General features: G+C 39.1%; 1 protein-coding gene across 4 annotated transcripts in view; it reads left to right on the top strand.

Moving 5' to 3' along the window:
- Positions 1 to 21575, top strand: part of THSD7B (thrombospondin type 1 domain containing 7B) — a 985451-nt gene that overhangs the window by 959255 nt on the left and 4621 nt on the right. For all 4 annotated transcript variants that reach the window (XM_051849593.3, XM_089329248.1, XM_070071551.2 and 1 more), the window contains 6 exons: positions 1101 to 1260; positions 3040 to 3213; positions 3311 to 3406; positions 5653 to 5735; positions 9173 to 9365; positions 15671 to 15758. In XM_051849593.3, the coding sequence (XP_051705553.3) occupies positions 1101 to 1260; positions 3040 to 3213; positions 3311 to 3406; positions 5653 to 5735; positions 9173 to 9365; positions 15671 to 15758 (794 nt within the window). The remainder of the gene's footprint in view (positions 1 to 1100; positions 1261 to 3039; positions 3214 to 3310; positions 3407 to 5652; positions 5736 to 9172; positions 9366 to 15670; positions 15759 to 21575) is intronic.

Genomic DNA, 21575 nt, shown 5'->3' with positions numbered 1-21575 from the left:
ATTAATGCTTCCTAAAATCAATAGTTATCAACGAGAACTGGAAACAAGGAGATATTGCCATTTAAATCTCTCCCCTGCCCCTTCCTCACTTCTCATGGAAGCTGCTGAGGTGTGGTGATACTACAGGAGCTTTCTGGAAGGTGTTGGTCACCGAGACTTGGTTGTGATGACTCGTGCAGTGGAGGCCAGCTTGGAAACACACTACCTTGTGTTTGCTGCTCTTCTTTCGATGTTTCAGTTCTCTTGGCCTCTCACCCTTGCCAACCTAACCTGGGAAGCTTTGCCTTGTGCTATGGTTTCTAGGGGATCTGCATGAAAACAGAGCTATCCATTGAAGTTATCCAAATACCCAGTGGGCAGATTTTTTAAGTGTAAGCACCTGAATAAAACTGAGGAGAAGATGCTCATCTCTTGAGTGGCTGCCAGAAATCTTATGGTACAAAACCTTTCATCAGGCAGATGGCTGGGCCAGCAAACCACTATGAGTCTTCCAACTCTAAGCTTCTGTTTCATGAAACATTGCACACAATTTTTCTAATTGCTTAAAATATCTGAGTGGCATTGGTGTGAAATAATCTTCAAAGAACATTATTCAGCACAGAAGGCATGCTGGGAAAACAAGTTTTCATGGTACTAGAGAAAAACAGTGTTTTACTGGAAACCCCAGCATAATCCATCTGAGAAAGCACTGATTTCTGTACAAAAGGAAAATCAGAAAAATAAAAGAGAAATATGTGCCCTGTGGCTGTACATGGTCTCTTGGGGTGTGATTATGGATTAGGCCATTTTATCACACACACCTAGACAAATTAAGTATTGTTTTCTTTTTTAGTCAATCCTGGCTGAGTTCCAAAATGAATTCTCATATTCTGACTACATAAATTTGGTAGCATACATTTGCATTTCTATTTCAGCTTCTCCATAAGCTCCAGAAGTGTTGCTCTGTGCTGCTTTGTTGTTAACAATGGACAGAGAACTCCCAAGAGAAGGAAGCTGCCAAAAAATTCAGCGAGGGTTTTCTTAGGCAAATGGTGGCTGGAGCCAAAACTTGGAGTTGTTCATTTTTTGGGTAATTCTGAGATTGTCCTTTCTTCTCCCAGGGTGGAGACTGTGGGGAAGGAGTCCAGCTCCGCAGCTATTCCTGCGTGGTCCACAATGGTTCAGTCTCTCACAGGGCTACACGTGTGGAGGACATGCTGTGTGGAGAAATACCCTTTCAAACCAGCCTGCTGAAGCAGCTGTGTTCTGTGCCTTGCCCAGGTATGCAATTCGAAGACTTAGGAGCCCCTTTCCTGGTGATCTTTTTATTTATTTATTTTTACTGTTAGTTTTCTGGAGAATCTCTTTCATCAAAATGGAAATTTTTGGTTTAGCTTTATTTTTTTGTTGTGTTTATCACTTTGGAATTTAGAACTTTAATGGAGACAAAGTTGGCAAAAGAGGATGGGAAAGTGCTAGATTCGGAACTTCAAGAGTGGAGTTAAACACTTATCGTTGTCAGTTCACTGTGTTTTACCTGGGGCAGATTGGTCAAGTCCCCTTGAGCAATGGTTTCTTCAACTGGAAAATGTGTTGGTAATTCCTGGCCCAATGCTATCATGTTGGCCAGTACTCCAAGAATACTGATGGAGTCCCTGAGAAGATAAATCCTGGGGAATAGAGTGGAGAACAGATGAGGCTATGGATTTGCAAAAGCATTTTCTAGCCAGTGAAAATCTGTGTAAATGTGAAGGTCACTGTTAGGGACCTAAGATGTATGAGCTTATTTATTTATTTATTTATTTATTTATTTTGACAGGCAGAGTTAGTGAGAGACAGAGAGAGAGACAGAGAGAAAGGTTTTCCTTCCATTGGTTCACCTCCCTAATGGCCGCCATGGCCAGCGCGCTGTGCCTATCCAAAGCCAGGAGCCAGGTGCTTCTTCCTGGTCTCCCATGCGGGTGCAGGGCCCAAGCACTTGGGCCATCCTCCACTGCACTCCCGGGCCACAGCAGTCCAGCTCTGGACTGCAAGAGGAGCAACCGGGACAGGACCGGGGCCCCAACCGGGACTAGAACCCTGAGTGCCCGCGTCACAGGCGGAGGATTAGCCTAGTGAGCCGCGGCGCCAGCCAGAGCTTATTTTAATATTGATAACAGGGGCAGGTGTGTGGTGCAGCGGGTTAAAGCCCTGGCCTGAAATGCCGGCATACCCTATGGGTGCCAATTCTAGTCCCAGCTACTCCTCTTCCGATCCAGCTCTCTGCTGTGGCCTGGGTAAGCAGTGAAAGGTGGCCCAAGTCTTTGGGCCCCTGCACCCAAATGGGAGACCTGGAAGCAGCTCCTGGCTCCTGCTTTGGATCGGCCCAGGTCCGGCCGTTGCAGCCATCTAGGGAGAGAACCAGCGGATGGAAGACCTCTCTCTCTGTCTCTACCTCTCTCTGTAGCTCTTTCAAATAAATAAAAATAAATCTTTAAAAAAATTGATAACAAAACTCGGATATATGATATAAGTTTATGGTGGCTTAATATTTCTTTATGACACAATATGTAATATGTAAGTGTGTGTATATACACACAAATATATGAGTATTAAATCAAATACCCTTTAGGTCAGTCGATATTTCATTTCAGTGACCTACTTACTCTGCTTTATCTGGTTTCTATGAACATCCATTTTATGATGTTATACTCATCTTTGAAAACTCAGTTCCTACAATCTTTACATTCCCCTTAAATTTTTTTTTATTATCACCAGCTGACACATAGTGTTCTTTCAATAGGAAAAATATGATGGGAAACAGAGTGATGGCAATCCAGTTTTTGAGATCCTCTTGTTAAACTAAATTAACCGCAACTTGCTTCATTATTCTAAGTACTTTCCAATTGGGAAATCGATCAAAATAGACCGTGTAGTACCTGTGTAGAACCACAACCTGCCCATATCACTACGCTATTACCAAAATCCTCTGCATGAGCCCCATTTGTATAAATGTTGCCAAGTGCCAGTTTCATTCTCTCCGCCTCGTCCTGTCCTGTCCTGTCCTGCACGACCATCCAGGAGACTGCCATTTAACTGAGTGGTCAGAGTGGAGCAAGTGTGAATTGGCCTGCATCGATGGAAGAAGCTTTGAGACTACAGGTCGCCAAACTAGGTCAAGGACTTTTATAATTCAGTCTTTGGAGAATCAAGACAGCTGTCCCCAACAAGTTCTAGAAACACGCCCTTGTTCAGGTACCACATACACCTTTCATTCCTTCTGCCTTGATTGATTAATGCTTGTTCTATTTTCAACAAGATATAATAGAATTGATGTTATATTTCCCTGCAGGAGGCAAATGCTATCACTACACATGGAAAACAAGTCTTTGGAACAATAATGAACGAACTGTATGGTGCCAGCGTTCAGATGGCATAAATGTCACAGGTATTCCTGCCTAAGATACATGTGGGCACTTCGAAAATATCTCTGAGTGTTTGTGAGAAGAATTAACTTAAAAGTTATAGGCAAAGGATCACTGAGCTGGTCGCTTAGATGATCTTCAGGGCAAATTTCCATTAGACCTTCACATCTGAGAAATCAAATAGTTTTATTTGAAGCACCTTAATATATTAGATGACCTAAAGAAAATCCCCAAAATATAATAAAATATCCTTAAATGTCATCACCCAAGACAAAGGCAGAAAGATGTAAATTTAAAATAATGCCCTCAAAAAGTTTTCATCATGCACATTCTCAGTAAAAAAATCTTGAAGACATATCACAGCCTCAACTCCTACACTAGTCTGCTTATATATCACATATATCACATACTTAGAGGTTGGAATTAAAAGGGTTGATAAAGTTCAAATTTAAATATTATATGAATTGATGATACAAACATATAATATTGTTATAAATTGTAGATGCTTGTATTCACGGCCAAGAAAATTTAGATTTGAAATATTTCACTAAACCCTGGTTATTAGTTAATATATAAATATAGACAGAAGAAAAGGTCTTTCCTTGGTGACACTGAATACAGTTTGATGGTACAAATGGTATTCTCAATAATTTTAAGGAATTTAATTCTTTATTGTCATAGAAAATTAAATTGTCATTGGTTTTACTTAATACTGCAGCTGATGAGCAACGCACACAGTTCTGGGAGCATGTGTGTGAGAATGGAAGGAGGAATTATCAGCTCCTATTTTTTTCTTGTTTTTTTGTTTTTTTGTTTTTTATTCTTGCACCGTTGATGTTCCTCTTAATGCATAGTTTATCCATACAGTAATTTATTTTTCGCTACTTGTCCATGTTGTTGTCATTAAAGCTAAATGTACTCCAAGTCAGCCTAGCTGGGAAGCCGAGGAAGGGTGTGCCGCTCAAGTCTGGGTGTGGAGTTCCTCCAGCACACTGTACAGCACGTGGCTGTCTGACAACTAAGCTCAGGCCACCCGGGTCACCTCTTAAAGATTCCTGGAGCTTAATCACATTCTTAAAGTTAGAAAAAAAACTTCTATAGCTTGTGGGCATTGCAGTATGGTCTTCCTAATTCCCAAGAGATCTCCTCCTGCTGAGGAATTCTGACCACTGGTTTAAAGAGCGGAAGCCCCACCCCCGAACACAGCTGTTAGCAATCGGACTTAACAGGACTATGTGGCTATTGCCACCAACACCGAAATTATCAATTTAACATCTAGCTGCTAGCTCTGACCTGTAACTTCTGCTTTTCTTATTTTTGTTTTATTTTTCGACCACAATGAGAATTTAGCTACCTCATTCTCAGGGAAAATATAGGTCCTATACCTCAGGGAAAATGTAAGTCCTATATGGGTCCTTTGGGCCCAAAAAGTCTATCTGGCTCCAAAATCATAAACTTCAAATGCCTGACAGTTACAGTAATTCAAAGGCAAGAACTTATAAATGCAATTGCTATTATATAGCAGTTTAAATACTGCTCTTGAATAGTAAATCAACTTCTCAGTCTAATTATCCCTGGGCTTTCCTTATCTCCTTTGCTACCTTAAATCCACAAAGACAAGACTGGTATGGAGATAATTTTCAGATTATAGACATTAATTATCCTCTTCATTTGCTCAGAAATATTTTCTGAGTGCCTACAAGTACTGTGTCCGATTTTCAATTACTCCACCTACAGCTTTTTGCATTTGCTCTTAAGATTATGTGTGGGGATCTGTATGTGACTCTGTGTGTGTGTGTGTGTGTGTGTGTGTATTCTGGTTGTCTGGCAAAGGTTATCAAAGCACTTTATATTGTAGCTCCAGGAATTGATTAGTAAGCAGATATGTTGTCTGCACCTGAACTGTTTTTCAATACGTCTTGATTACCATGTAATTCTTGTCTGCCCCTGAAGTTAACACTAAGATGTCATCAGTTCTTCTGCTGGTGTTGCCACACACAGACTGTGCCCTCAAGCTTAGCCACTCAATAGACTCCCATTGTCAGTGGACATGTATGAAAACTCTACTGGAAACATCCTCACAGGTCAAACAACACGTCCTGGGATAATCGGTAAAGTGAGACTAGAACACAGAGTAGGCCAGTGGATTTTTTAAAAAAAGAATATTGTTACCAAGTGGCCAGTGCCAGAGGGAAAGTATACCCCTCCCCCAAATGTAAAATGTGTACCCTAGAGAAATCTGTAAACAGTGCTGGGATTTCCTTTGCAGGAGGCTGCTCCCCGCAGGCCCGCCCTGCTGCTATTCGGCAGTGTATTCCAGCCTGCAGAAAACCTTTCTCCTACTGTACACAGGTGAGTCATACACTCGAACCTTCCCCAAGCACCGTGATGACTGAGTTACACTTCGCCCCGCAGCAGATCCACGAGCCCACGATACCATCTAGAGGCACTTCCAGGAGCAAGCGCAGTACAGGGCCTCGTGTTAAGGAAAACAGTCTTTTTTCTAGAAATCTGTCTGAACCCAAATGTTTCTTTCAGATACCTAATTTATATTAGCTCTGTTTGCCAATATGAGTTCTGGATTGATTTATGTCTTCTCTTCTTAGCCTTTCATACACCTAAACAATTCTGAAAGATATTATAAATGTTATTTGTATTTGCTATAGCTATATTGTGAAATTTATTACATTAGGATTACTACAGTGTGAGCAAGTTTTTAGTTCATTTCAAATAAGTTGAGCATGTAACTGCAGCTAAGCAGTTAAGCGAAAATCTTATTCCTCCTGTCCTCCTATAAATCTCATCTAAACAACAAAAACAGTTTACATAAGGAAGCTGTTTTGGAGCAATAGATTAAGCTGCCACTGGGATGCCTACATTTTTTTGTTGGAGTGCCTGTTTCAAGTCCTGGCTACTCTGTGTTTCTGATCCAGCTTCCAGACTCCTGCTAATGTGCCTGGGATGCAGAGTGTGACTGAAAAGTACTCAAGTTCCTGGCACCCACGGGGTACCCTTAGATGGAGTTCTGGCTCCAGGCTTTGCCCTGGCCTAACCCTGGCTGTTGCAAACATTAGGGGAATGAACAAGCAGATGGAGGATAACTCTCTGTCTCTCTTTTTGTCCCTTCCTCTCTGTCACTCTGCCTTTATATTAAAATTTTTTTTTTTTTAAATATTGAGGACTTGTGCTGTGATGTAGCAGATTAAGCCACTACCTGTGACTATGGCATCTCATCTGGTGTCTGTTTGTGTTGCACCTGCTCCACTTCTGATCCAGCTCCCTGGTAATGCATGTAGGAAAGCTGCAGAAGATGGCCCAAGTGCTTTTGCCCCTACACCCTTGTGGGAGACCCAGATGAAGCTCCTGACTCCTGACTTTGACCTGGCCCAGCCTTAGCTGTTGGGGCCCTTTGGGGAGTGAACTAGTGAATGAAAGATCTTGCTCTGTCTCTGCCTGTCTCTCCGTAACTCTGCTTTTCAGATAAATAAATATATATTTAAAAAATAAAATAAAAATATTTTTAAATTTAAAATTGTGTACACTTCTTGAAGAACTAGGTTTCTTCTTTTAGTGTACATATTTGAAAAATGTTTTGATTAAAAATGACTGAAGCACTCAATCTTAATTTATGACTCTTCCACTTTAAGGTGTGTTAATCCTTTACTACTGAAAACACCTTGGTTAAACTTGCAGAAGAGAATAGAAGGAAACTATATTGGGAATAGCTTCATTTGGGGTAAAAAATGTTTCCAAAATAGAAGTCATAGCTTTTCACCAATTGTCTGATGGGCTCTTTAATGAAATGTAATTTATTTTTTCTTGAACCCTTGACATATGTGAGTGATTGGTTAAAGCTTTACTCTCAACTTAACAATAGAGATGCATCTTGAACAGGTGGCTTTAATAACTGAGCAAATTTTCTTAATTACATTTCTCGACTCAATACCAGATGATACCTTCCACTAAAATCAACAAAAACACTACAGTCGTTGTCATTATTATGTGATGGCAATCAGTAATAAACTCTGTGCAGGTATTAAAACATGCTTTTCTTAACTTTTTCATTTTTAGGAGGCAGTTATGCTTGTTTACTCTTGGTTTTTGTTACTCCTCAGTGCCATGTGTTCAACAATTAATAACCTAAGTAGAGTTGGCTAGTTGATGAGGACTGGCAAGAGTGGTTATATGAGGCCAGGGTCTGTTCAGAAATGCCAGATAAATAGTTTCAAATACGCCATGATATATAATATCAAAGACACCAGGTTGCATAATTTTGTCTTAAATTTTTACAAATTTGTATTGATTGGGGCCAGCACCATGGTTCACTTGGTTAATCCTCTGCCTTTGTCACCAGCATCCCATATGGGTGCTGGGTTCTAGTCCCGGTTGCTCCTCTTCCAGTCCAGCTCTCTGCTGTGGCCTGGGAGGGCAGTGGAGGATGGCCCAAGTGTTAGGCCCCTGCACCTGCATGGGAGACCAGGAAGAAGCACCTGCCTTCTGGCTTCAGATCAGCATAGTTCCAGCTGTAGTCGCCAGTTGGGGAGTGAATCAATGGAAGGAAGACTTTTCTCTCTGTGTATCTCTCTCTCACTGTCTATAACTCTACCTATCAAATTAAAAAAAAAAAAACAAATTTGTATTGATTGATTTGAAAGGCAGATAAAGAAACAAGGGAGAAAGCTCCAACCTACTCCTCAAATGTCTACAATGTTCAGGGCTAGAGCAGGATAAACTGCAACTCAGGAACTCCATCCAACTCTCCCACCTGGGTGACTGGATTCCAACTATTTTTGAACCACTGCTACATCCTGGGACCTGTCCTGGAAGGAAGCTGGAGATGGAACCAAATATGAAACCCCAGTGTAGGAGGCCATGGATGTTTCAACTCTCATCTCAATTGCTAAGTCAAATGCTTGCCATGATATTCATAATATCATTTATTTTCTTTCTATTCTTCCCTATTATCTGTATGTTTGCTGGAAAAATAAATTATTTTCAGACTCAGTTCCAGAGTGGACTTTCATCATAGCTTCTCGGAGACATTCTCTGTAGTAGAAAATGTCCAGGAATCCCCAAATATGAAGGACACATTGTCTCCATGCCAACTAGGCTTATGGTGTGGTATGGCACCTGAGTCATGACAAGGAAGGAGTAAGTTAGATAGATGGCATCCTTCTCTTGAATAGGTATGCCTCTGGTGGACTCTCCTTCCTCCTTGGACTGCCTTCCTTGTGCGAAGAATCATGCCTATAGGCAGACAGCTTGTTTGGACAAGTTCGTGGTCACTGGTGAGCCTTTCCATTGGTGTTAGAGGCACTCCACAGTCGGGGTAGTGACTGCTCTCAAGGAGCAAGTAATGCAAAGACCACATTGCGTGGTATCTGATGCTTTACTTCTCAGTAGAAAGGGCAGGCTGGGGCAAGTGGCCAGGACTCTGTAACAACTTGGGGAAGAGTGGAAGATAATTTGATTAAGTGCTATCAACATCTCCAAAAGAGAGGAGAGAGCAAAGTTAATGCACTCTGTTCACAAAGAACCATTATTTCATATGTGGAAGGTGTCAGAATTGTAAACATATTAGAAAAGCCTGACAAGTTATTTAATGCTGACTTTGGAATTCAGAAAGGAACTATGTATTTGATTTTCATCTCATTGGAAAGTCAGTTGCTGAAAACCCTAAATTGCTATGGCATATCGTGCAAATATTAAGTGAGTTCACCGTTAAAATGATTTCTTTATTTATCTGCACAACTCGCTGTATAATCTTAAACATATTTTCTATGCTGCAGGGTGGAGTCTGTGGTTGTGAGAAGGGCTATACAGAGATAATGAGATCAAATGGTTTCTTGGATTACTGTATGAAAGTACCAGGCTCAGAGGATAAAAAAGCTGATGTGAAAAACCTTTCTGGGAGAAACAGACCTGTGAATTCCAAAATACATGATATTTTTAAAGGATGGTCTCTTCAGCCACTTGATCCAGGTGCGTTTCCGTCGTGAATAAGAAATGCCGATTTTTCAATGTAGGGTGCTCCATAGTTTGACCACTTTACTACTCATGAGAAAAAGACGGGCAGAGGAAAATTGAGCGGAAGAATTAGGCCACATGGTCTACGTCAGGTTCTCTCAAATTCTGTGTTGTGTGATGCATGATGTGCTATATGTATAAAATGTTTTTGTGGCGGTTCAGGAGAATTCTGTGAACCTTCGTCTCAGAAATGATGAGTTGCACAACAAGATATAGTCATTGCAAATATCCTTCACCTCTGAGTCACCTCTATAAAGGAGTCTGCTTTGCAACTGAATCTCACATATAATTGAAGATAAAAGTAACCCCGGAATGGGAAGTCAGGAAATGTCCAGAGAGGCTGTCTCACTTGAGAAACAGCGGTGAAATGGTGAAGATCACTAATTTCAAAAGCAGATGGAACTTACTGGCAGCATGGACTACAACCTACCTGCTTTGTGATTAGCTCTAATTTTCATAACTTCCCTGCAGCTCAGTTTTGTCCTCTATAAAGTCAGTTTAATGACACTTGCCCTGCAGGGTTGCTGTGGATATTTGCTCAGGTTAAGTATCAGGATTATAGTGTTCTAAAAATGGTATTTAAGAAGGACAGGATTGAGCACTTATTGACTGCTTTCTGTATACCCTGTGGTTCTATGCTGGCTTGTGGCATGGCTTGAATCACCTCATTCCTTTTCTGGAAACTAATGAGATATCCTTAGTCACAGTTGCGAGACTAGGAAACTCAAATCTGCACAGCAAACTTAATTTTTCCCAGAACACACTGCTAGTAAGTGACAGAGGAAGACTTTAAAGGCAGGTCAGCAAGGCTTCGACATTCCTCTGGAGCTTGCTTTCTGTTTTGTGAAGTGTGAAGTGGAGAAACAAGACTCTCTTATCTGTGCCTACCCTATTTACCTTTTTAGGAGACAAAAAGCTGTGAATGACTGAACAAGGCAATATAACATAGAGAGCAAAAGAGGGAAGACACAAGCAAAGTCCAAATACCCTGGGCACTTTCCTTCCACACTCTAGGTCGTGCCACACCAGTACTCGGTGGTGTGTTTAAATGACGCATAGAACAAAGCACAGGTGCATCATGCCTGGGACCTCATAGGAGGCATAGGATTTACATTCCTCAACCAAAATTTCAAAAGATTTATTTCCTGGGGCTGGTGCCGTGGCTCACTTGGTTAACCCTCCGCCTGCGGTGCCAGTATCCCCTATGGACACCGGGTTCTAGTCCCGGCTGCTCCTCTTCCAGTCCAGCTCTCTGCTGTGGCCTGGGAGGGCAGTGGAGGATGGCCCAAGTGTTGGGCCCCTGCACCCACCCGCATGGGAGACCAGGAGGAAGCACCTGGCTCCTGGCTTCGGATCAGTGTAGCTCCGGCTGTAGCAGCCATTTAGGAGGTGAACCAATGGAAGGAAGATCTTTCTCTCTGTCTCTCTCTCTCACTGCTGAATCTTATCTGTCAAATTAAAAAAAGATTTATTTCTCTTTTAACTAATTTTATTTATTATTTATTTTATTTGCTTATTTATTTTAAGGACTTTATTAATACACTAGAATCTCAGGGTCCTAACAAAAGCATGATAATTACTATAACACAATGCTCATCAATTCTCATGTTAATGTAATATTAATACAAAGAGAACAGATTCAACATAGTTTATAGATACAAGTCTCAGAATATGATGACATTTCCTCCCTCTCCCACTTCTTCCCTCCCTTCCTCTCTCCCCCTTTCCCTTGCCCCCCTCTCTCTCTCTCTTGTTCTTTGTTTCTTTCTAATTTTTGAGATATTATTTTTAATTTACATTATAGTCATAGGCTTAATGTTCCAATTCAAATAAGGAGCTCAACAAATAAAAATTAAAAAGACCCTAGTTCATTGGGAATCTAAGCAAGGGCTAGAAACAATAATCACATGAAAATATGGCCATTTCAGTGCTGCCATGGTGGCGTAGCGGATAAAGCCGCTGCCTGCAGTGCCAGCATTCCATATAGGCTCTGGTTCGAGTCCCGGCTGCTCAACTTCCCATCCAGTTCTCTGCTATGGCCTGGGAAACCAGTAGGAGATGGCCCAAGCACACCCACGTGGGAGACCCAGAAGAAACTCCCTGCTCCTGGCTTCAGCTCAGTGCAGCTCTGGCCATTGTGGCCAACTGGGGAGTGAACCAACGGATGGAAGATCTCTCTTTCTCTCTCCCTCTCTCTATGCCTCTCCTCTCTCTGTGTAACTCTAACTTTCAAATAAATAAATAAATCTTAAAAAAAGAAAATATGACCATTTAACTCTTTTGCAGATTTTAACATAATCACAGGTCATTAAAACTATAAACTTTGTTTATATCTTTGCCAAACCAATGTTAAAGAATGATATGTTGCTATAGTTTCCACAATATTTTAAGAATGACCACTATAGCTTATTCAACTTTTATTCCCCCATACATCTGGGAATGCCAAATATGTTTTAAAGCATTTCATGCATTTATGACTAAAGAAGTAAATTTAAAGTTGAGGGGCAATGTGATATGAAATGTAACCAAGTTTACCTGTAAACCCACTCTCAGAAACAAAGTATGGAAAATGAGTCATCAAATCTGCAAGTGGGGTGCTTAACCTTTAAGTAAACAACCAGCAACATAAACTGTGTGTGTGTATGTAACGGTAGATATACTCAGGATTGTCTATGTATGTACACACATGTATATTGATATATACAATATTGTATATCCATCCCTATGGTTGTATGTAAGCATGCATATAAATAGATATTTAGTCTTGGAGAGAGTTTGTAACTTTCACTAGGCTTTCATGCTGAGATTATAAATGGGATCAAGCTCTCAGTGAGGCTATTCTCATATTTATCTCTCACACATTCAACTTAAAATATTTCTCTACATTTTTCTCTCTTTAAGAATTTATCATGCAGATGTAAACACCTATACTAAAAGGCGTGTGTGACTTTTATTCATTACATGATTGCTTACTAAAGCAAATGAGCAAAAACAACCTAAATGCTCATAAGCAGAATGAAAGAAAAGCAAAAATATAGTAAAACTATGCGGTGGTATCATGTGGATACTGGGGTCACACTAAAAAGAGGCAGATGTTGCTTTTATGAACCAACATGGTAATATTTCCAACTGTAGTAGTCAATTATTTGTCACCTTAATGAAATGCCTTAGATTGTCCCTGGTGAGGGGGCAGTGGCAATGGCAGAGCCCATGGGGAGAGGGTCACATAGTAAGGAAGCACAGAAAGTGGGTGGGCCCAGGGCCAAAGAGCATTTCATGACAACGCTTTTTCAGAATGCAAGAGGTTGGATGTGAACTACCTTGCTACATTACCCCTCCAAAGACCTAAGAACCTCCCACTACACTCCATCTCCCCACCACCTCCCAAAAGCACACCATGGGGACCAAGTCCTTACACATAGGCATTTGGGGACACCCCAACTAGCTTCCAAACCACAGCACAAACCCATACATATATTGTTTAGTGAAAGAAAATGTACAAACCAAAATGCATGGTATATACCACTTGTATCTTTAAGAAGATATTATGTCCTCAAATGCTTACATATGCAGAGAAACCCTGGAACAATTCACAAGGAATGGTGACAGTAATAGCTTCTGGAGCGAAAACTTAATAAATTGTGGTGGGAAGACTTATTTTCCACTACATAACTTTTTATTAAATTTTTATCCTATATATTATGTTGTTATAAAATGTATTCTTTTTAAAGTAACTTAACATAAAGGTTACAAACCACATTGTGCCTCTGCACTGGGGAGTTGAAAGCAGTAGCTCCTCTCAATACATCCATTCCATAAGGTTTTGTAGGTAATGAGATACAAGGAGCATTCTCACTCAGAATAGATGATTTCATCATTAGTATTTCAAAGAGATCAGAATCAAAGCTTTGTTAAAAGTTTTATAACCATAGAAAAATATCATTACCATATTGAACTTCATTCTAAAATCTGATTGAGGTTTGAAAGTGCCCTGTAAGCAAAAATTGTAATAGGTAGACACAACATAATTGAAAGTAATTGTGATATTATTCAAAACTACTGTTGTTTATAATACATTTTGATGTATTGAAGATTTTAGGATAGCTGCTGATTTGTATATTTTGGACCTGCAGTTAATTATATTTATGCAATGTAATTAATCTCCGTGTTTCTTTCAAAAAGAAATGTAATTCCTTTGGGACACTAAGGCATTACCTTTGTCATAAAGGTAGTCCAATTCTAGGCTTAGTTAGCTATATACTCTCATAAAATAGAGCAACTGACAAAAACTATTATAATTCCTATCATATGAGGTTTATTTCAAAAACTACTTGGAAAAATAGAATTTACAGTTTTATATCTTGGTTCAAAAGTATTTTGAAACCTAGACATGTTTTTCATAATGCATATTTTCATGAACTTATTAGAAAACCCTCATATGATTTCAAATTAAATTTTTTACATCAAAATAAATTTACTTTCTTTTAAAGATTTATTTTTTATTTGAAAGTTGGAGTTACACAGAGAGAGAAGGAGAGGCAGAGAGATAGAGGTCTTCCATCCACTGGTTCACTCCCCGATTGGCCGCAAGGGCCGGAGTTGCGCCGATCCAAAGCCAGGAGCCAGGAGTTTTTTCCAAGTCTCCCATATGGATGCAGGGACCCAAGGGCTTGGGCCATCTTCTACTGCTTTCCCAGGCCATGGCAGAGAGCTGGATGGGAAACAAAGCAGCTGGGTCTCGAACTGGCATCTATATGGGTTGCTGGCACTGCAGGCATCAGCTTTACCCACTATGCCACAGCGCCGGCCCCATAAATTACTTTTTTATTCATTTTCCCATGGACTCTTTGAAGTATCATTCTATTTTTTCATAGAAGTCACACAGTAGGTCTGACTATTGATTGATCTATTTTTCGTAATTTTAGTAGATAGCAAATTCAAAGTAATGTGTTTTTTTAACACTTGCTGCCATAATTTTATATTAATTAGGTAATTTGGTCAACTCCTTTGGTCATTTTTTTGTTGTGTTCACCCAACCTCATTTAGAAAGCAAAGCTACTAGAAAAGGTCATAATATATAGTTTTCCTTGTATGCAGGGTTAAAAGATATAAAGATGATTATAGTTGTTTTCCTTGCATGTAGAGTTAAAATCCATGCAGATCTGGTTTTAACCCTAACTTCCTTTGTTCTTTTTTATGTTGTGAAAAATATTTTATAATGTTTTCATTTTACATGTTTAAAACCATAAACACCTTCAAATAAATTCAAGATTGCCAGCTAATTGATTTGATTGTGATTGTGAGAGTTTATTTGGCATTGTGATAAAATTTAACTCTTTTGTATTTTGCATTTTTGCCTATGTGGTCATTTCATTTTATTTATTCAAAAGACAGATACAGATGATCAGAGAGACAGACAGACATACACTGTTTCATTCTCCAAATGCCCATAATAGTTATGGGTGGGCCAGGGCAAAACCATGAGCCCAGAGCTCTGTCCAGGTCTCCCAAGTGGGTGGTAGGGACACAAGTACCTCACCTTTCATCTGTTGCCTCTCAAGATATGCGTTATCGGGAAGTTGTATCCAGTGCCAGGGTTCAAACCCGTCACTTCAACATAGGATACAGGCATTCCAAGAGGCGATTTCACTGCTGCACTAAATGTCTGAACCTTGTTTGTTTTTAAAATTTTTTACATTTGATAGCTGTCACACATGGGTATGTCCATTTATGCTTATGATTATGCATGTACGGGATTCAGGTGAAAAATAAAACATTCAGCAAAATAAACACTTTAGTCCCATTCAGTTAGAACCTAATTTTTGAGGGTTAATTTACTAAAAATCAGACTGAGTAATGCAAGCTGTTTATATCAGCAAAGATCCATAAAAAGTAGTACCAAGTAATACAATTTTTAAATTGTTTTTTTATAGATAAAATTCCTAGTATACGGGACCCGTATTTTTATTATGTTCCAAGAGTGCACCTGTCAGTTCCTAATTATACCTAGCAAATTAGAGTATGTTGGAACATTGCTAGCTTCTACAGTGCAGTGCGTAGTTGGCTACAGTTGATGTTTATGTCAAGTCCAGAACTAGTATTTATCTTAGGGTTCTCAGCCTCTCTCTCTCTCCCTCTCTCTCTCTCTCCCTCTCTCTCTCTCTCACACACACACACACATACAAACACATACACACACATACACACACAGAAATGATGGAGACTTTTATATGCTAATCTGTTATCTCTCTTTCAAACAGATGGCCGAGTAAAAATGTGGGTTTATGGCGTTTCAGGTGGTGGTTTTCTTATCATGATTTTCCTGGTATTTACGTCCTATCTTATTTGGTAAGTACCAACTAGTACAAATTTTATACTCCATATTGTGGGTGACCTGTTAACTAACATAACACATAAACCAGAATCATTGGACATTATAATTGAGAACACAAATAACCCCCAATAGTAGAAATGGTTGAAGAGTTGGAACAGGAGATCATTATCTTTATCGTCCCATTGGAAATAGCATTCTTCTGCTTGGTTTTCAAGATATAAAAGGAAAGTCATTTAATCAGGACCTTCTAAGTTTTTTATTCATTTAGATCAGGAATTTTCAAACTTGACTGGCTATTGGCACATACTGGGGACTGGTGCTTATACCTCAACCCCAGAGATTTGGATGTAATTAGTCTTAAGTGCATCCAAGTCATCTGGATGTTATAAACTCCCAATACAATTCCCATGGCAACCAAGCCTAAGGACATTTAGAAAACTCATTGTGTTCTTAGACTCACTGTTTTGATCAGTTTGGTTAAACTAATTGGTTCAAACAATCTGCTAGTATGTTCTACATAATAGAGCCAGGTGTGTATTTACACTGACCAGTGGTGAGAGAAAATTTGATCATTCTTGGAGCTCCCTTTTGTATGTGACTCGTTCTTGTTAGTGTCTTCAGAAAATGATAGCTTATTGTAGAGTGTGTATTTTAGTTGATGAGGAGCTCTTGAAAGCACATACAAGTAAATATATTTGAATGTGTTTCTCTGTTAAGAATATTTTACTAGCTGCCTAAGCAGTGTTTTCAAAGCATTTTTAAATTTTTCACTTTTTTTCTCCACATAAAGATCCCTATATTTATCATCTGTTTCATAAACTATTTCCTTGAGACTTTTTACCCAAATTTTAATCTTATTTAAATCCAGTTCCTGTATATTTAGCATCACGTTCTAGTTCCAGGACTTCACAGACTTCTAAATCTTTTCTCCTGATCGGTGAAATTTGGTGAAGAAAATAAGATTAATCATTTCTGCCACCTACAGGGATGTAAATTTAATTCATAGAAATTGAAATTCAAGCCATCTAACATTCCCATAGTTTTGTAGCAAACAGAAGTATCTTCAATTATCAAGTGATTTTTTAATGTTAAAATTGGTAAGTTTGACAAGTATTGACTATACTGAATCTTAACGAATAAATGTGAAGTCAGAGGTTTTAGATGAAGTTCAAGGTGACAGGAAGCTTTCACCACCAGAAAAGATTAGATAAAGGTGAAAAGATCTGAAATTACAACAGAGGATATGAAGGATTAGCAGATAGGAAACTACTCTCAAAGCAATGGGCTAATCCCACTTAATCAGTTTATTGGTCTGTAAAGCCTTTTATTAATAATGGTTGAAATGAACCACATCCTCAAGTTAGATCTAAGGTTTTCTCTTTCCTTGAATATATAACAGACTAAAAATTAACATGCAGTAATACATAAGTTGTATTTCTCCATGTCCTTCTTTTTTTTAGCTTTTATTTAATGAATATAAATTTCCAAAGTACAGAATATTGATTACAATGACTTCCCCCCATAACGTCCCTCCAACCTGCAACCCTCCCCTTATCCACTCCCTCTCCCCTTCCATTCACATCAAGATTCATTTTCGATTCTCTTTATATACAGAAGATCAGTTTAGCATACATTAAGTAAAGATTTCAACAGTTTGCTCCCACACAGAAACATAAAGTGAAAAATACTGTTTGAGTACTAGTTATAGCATTAAATCTCAATGTACAGCACACTAAGGACAAAGATCCTACATGAGGAGTAAGTGCACAGTGACTCCTGTTGTTGACTTAACAAATTGACACTCTTGTTTATGGCCTCAGTAATCACCCTAGCCTCTTGTCATGAGCTGCCAAGACTATGGAAGCCCCCTGAGTTCACTGACTCTGATCATTTTTAGACAAGGCCATGGTCAAAGTGGAAGTTCTCTCCTCCCTTCAGAGGAAGGTACCTCCTTCTTTGATGACCCATTCTTTCCACTGGGATCTCACTCGTGGAGATCTTTCATTTAGGTTTTTTTTTTTTTTTCCCCCAGAGTGTCTTGGCTTTCCATGCCTGAAATATTCTCATGGGCATTTCAGCCGGATCCGCATGCCTTAAGGGCTGATTATGAGGCCAGAGTGCTGTTAGGACATTTGCCATTCTATGGGTCTGCTGTGTGTCTCACTTCCCATGTTGGACCATTATCTCCCTTTTTTATTCTATCAGCTAGTATTTGCAGACACTATTCTTGTTTATGTGATCCCTTTGGTTCTTAGTCCTATCATTACGATCAATTGTGAACAGAAATTGATCACTGAGACTAGTGAGATGGCATTGGTACATGCCACCTCGATGGGATTGAATTCAAATCCCCTGGTATGTTTCTAACTCTACTGTTTGAGGTAAGTCAGCTTGAGCATGTCCCGAATTGCACATCTCTTCCCTCTCTTATTCCCACTCTTATATTTAACAGCAATCACTTTTCAGTTAAGTTTCAGCACTTAAGAAGAATTGTGTATTGATTACAGTATTCAACCAAAAGTATTAAGTAGAACAAACAAAAAAATACTTAGAGGGATAACATATTAAGCTGCTCATCAACAGTCAGGGTGAGGGCTGATCAAGTCACCGTTTCTCATAGTGTTCATTTCACTTTAGCAGGTTTCCTTCTATCTAAAAATGTGTTAACTTTAGCGCATTGCTTTAACAGATATTTATTTTTGACTCTAGACTCTGGGGATTTATTAGATACATAACTATTCTGATAACAAATATAATTTTCTAGAAAAAGTTTAAAATATAAATATCAATGGAATTTTCTCATATTTTTAGTGACTAAATTACATGAATATATATATCTATGCACATTGTTTCCCATATGTATTTATTTTTTTCATGCCCAAAGCTGCCCTCAATAGTTCTCCTTTGGGAGTACCACAGTAACTCCATCATTGCCTGTTACAAATGCTCCCCATGACAGTCTAAAGTGAGATTAGTCTTCCTCAAACTTAGCCCCTCTCCTGTTCATACATAAGTAGTGCTTTCTCACTGGCAGCAACACCAGTCATCCCTGGATAACTAAATTCTTCCATAATGGGAGCCCCAAAACTCTTTCAATTTCAACTTTTACAAATTCCCTGCACCTTGGACAAATCTAGTGTGTTGTTTAGGCTCATATATTTAAACTTTCCTTTTTTTTTTTTTTTCATTGAGCAAAGTAAGAAACCAAAAAGAAAATAAAATTAATGAAGGTTTTTTTTTTTTTTAATTTAGTAAATAAAATAAGAGTGAGAGACAGACTGGCAGGCAGAGAGCTCTTACACACTGGTTCACTGTTCAAATGCCTGCAAGGGGAAGGGTTGTGCATGACCAAAAGTAGGAGACAGCAACTCAATCTGGATCTATAACATGTATGGAAGGGACTTGCACTGGCGCAAGCTGGAATTGAGAGCAGAGCTGGGACTTGAACCCAGGGACTCCAGTAAGGGTTACAGGCATTCCAAGCAGTGTTTTAACCAGTAGAACAAATGCCTGCCACAGTAAACCTTTTGATTTAGAGGAAATATTAAATTTTCTACTCTAATATTTAATTGATTTGCTTAATTATACAGCTCCATCAATAATCCTATATTATAGATTAATATTTCATTATACGATATTATTTATGTCTCATTTCATGTTTGTAACATGGTTTTATTCAACATTTGCATTTATCTTTCATCGGTCATCTCGTCACTGCTTCAGTCTCTCTTTCCATAGCCAAGGTCAGTTTTTTGCATTCACAATATTCATTTCCACTTAAATTGTTTGAGAAAACAGCATTGCTTTGGGTCTGCTTTTGCTGCTGTTTCTGAAATTTTATTGTAATACCTAAGTACTTATTTGCAGACTGTTTTATTTGCTCTGTGTGTATATTTATGGTCTCTATTTTTTAAAATAGCATTTTGTACAATAAAGGTGGCCCTTAGTAATATAAAAGATTTTATAGTGTTTGAACATAAGACTAGATATTCTTTTGCAGGATAATTTTTCGCAGTAATCATCTTATGTTAGGGTCTTTGGGGTTATGAAGGAGTCTTCTTCCATGGTTTATTACCTATATCCCACTTGTGAACTTTTCCCCTCTAATTATTGAAATTCTACTAGTTCTTCCCCGCATAATTCAAATATCAACATTTTTCTTGTCCAACAGTCTGGTACAACAAGCCCATTTACTGTGGCATTTACTTTATGTTGGTGTTGTAGCTATTTGTATATACATCTTTCACCCAAACCCCAAGGACTTCTGGGGAGGGGAAAGATGATGACTCTTGTTGATTTTTTAAAGGTACAAATTTGATGAATATTTACTGAGCAAATGAATAAGTAGAGAAATCAGTGAATAGATTAATGGCAACTGATTTATTATTCATGGTTTTTAGAAAAATGTCTAGGAGAAAATATAATACTTATTGTCAAACATTACATATGTTGCCTTTTTGAATCATAATAAGCTGAGGTGTTGCTTCTATCATCCTCATGGATTTTTTTCTTTGCATAGGCAGAAGGCAAGGGGAAGGTGGGGTAGATCTGCTAGTTCCCATCTGTTTGTTCAGTCCCCATCTGCTGGCTCACTCCCCAAATGCCCACAACAACCAAAGCTTGGCTGCTTTGAAAAAGCTAGGGACCAAGAACTCAAATTGGGTCTTATATGTGGGTAGTAGGGACCTGACTGAGCCACCACCTGCTGTGTCCCATGATATGAATTATTAGGAAGCTGGAATTAAGCAGACCCCAGATTTGAACCCGAGCACTCAGAAATGGGAGGTGGGCATCTTAGCTACTGGCCAAGTACCTGCCCCATCATCCTCATTTTAGAGAACAAGAAGTTGATCCTCTGAAAATGAAATGGCTTTTCTAAGGTCACTAGCCATGTAGAATCCACTACAGGTTACCTCAGAGTACATGCTTCTTCTACTGGTCTTTCTATGTCTCTAGTCTTTTTCCCTTGAGTAATGGTAAAAACTGCTCAGATTCAGCGTAAGGTCTACAGCTTTCCCTTTTGTAGAGCTTCCTTTTTTATGGGTTAAGTAAGCTGCAGACCTGAAAACAGATCTGTAGATATCAAAACACACACTGTTTACTGCTACGTGCGAACTGCTTGAAGAAACCCAAGGAGATATTTTCACAGCATCTTGTTCTGTTAAATAGCCTTCAGGGGAGTTAGAAGATAGCACTTCTGGGAATTCTATATTTTTCTCCAAAATAAAAGACTTAGGACAAAAGAGCGGCTATGTCATGTCAGGTCTTAGGAGGATACTTTGGATGAAAGTGATTCGTAATAAACCTAGGAGATGCTGTTGAAAAAATATAGAAAAATAGTCTTCTTATGGTCTGTTTCTCTGAGATATAACCACTTGAACATCGGCCATTAGTGTTTTCGACTTTAGAAATAGTACTGATGCCCCCCAGCTCCCCTGGCAATAAATATCATTGAGGCAGTTTAGTGAGGATGACCACTGGGTGAGCGTGTAGTTACCCTTCACAAAGTGCCTGGAAATTACTCTGAATAACTATATCCATCCTGCCTTTCCTAGCACAGCTGGGTAATGGAGTTCTCTTTCCAAGTTTGAGAGTGCTGCCCCACTTCTAGAGGCTTACCTCTCACAGGAAGCTGCCAGAATTAATGACATTTTGCTGCTTTCATCAAAATATTCAATCTTCACTGGCCTAGGGTTGTGCCCTTGTGGCTTGAATTCAAGGGTGCTCAGAACTGCCAGCTACTTCCTGTCAATCCACCACGAGCTCAATTTTCTGGCTTCGTGTGTTTTTCATCCTTTGCTACAATGCAAACGACCCTGGAAGAGGCCACT

This window comes from Oryctolagus cuniculus, chromosome 3 (assembly GCF_051225735.1).
Source record: "Oryctolagus cuniculus isolate XC-2025 breed Fujian yellow rabbit chromosome 3, ASM5122573v1, whole genome shotgun sequence".
NCBI lineage: Eukaryota > Metazoa > Chordata > Mammalia > Lagomorpha > Leporidae > Oryctolagus > Oryctolagus cuniculus.
Note: the sequence above shows the minus strand (reverse complement) of the source record. Positions and strands in the feature narration are given on the sequence as shown.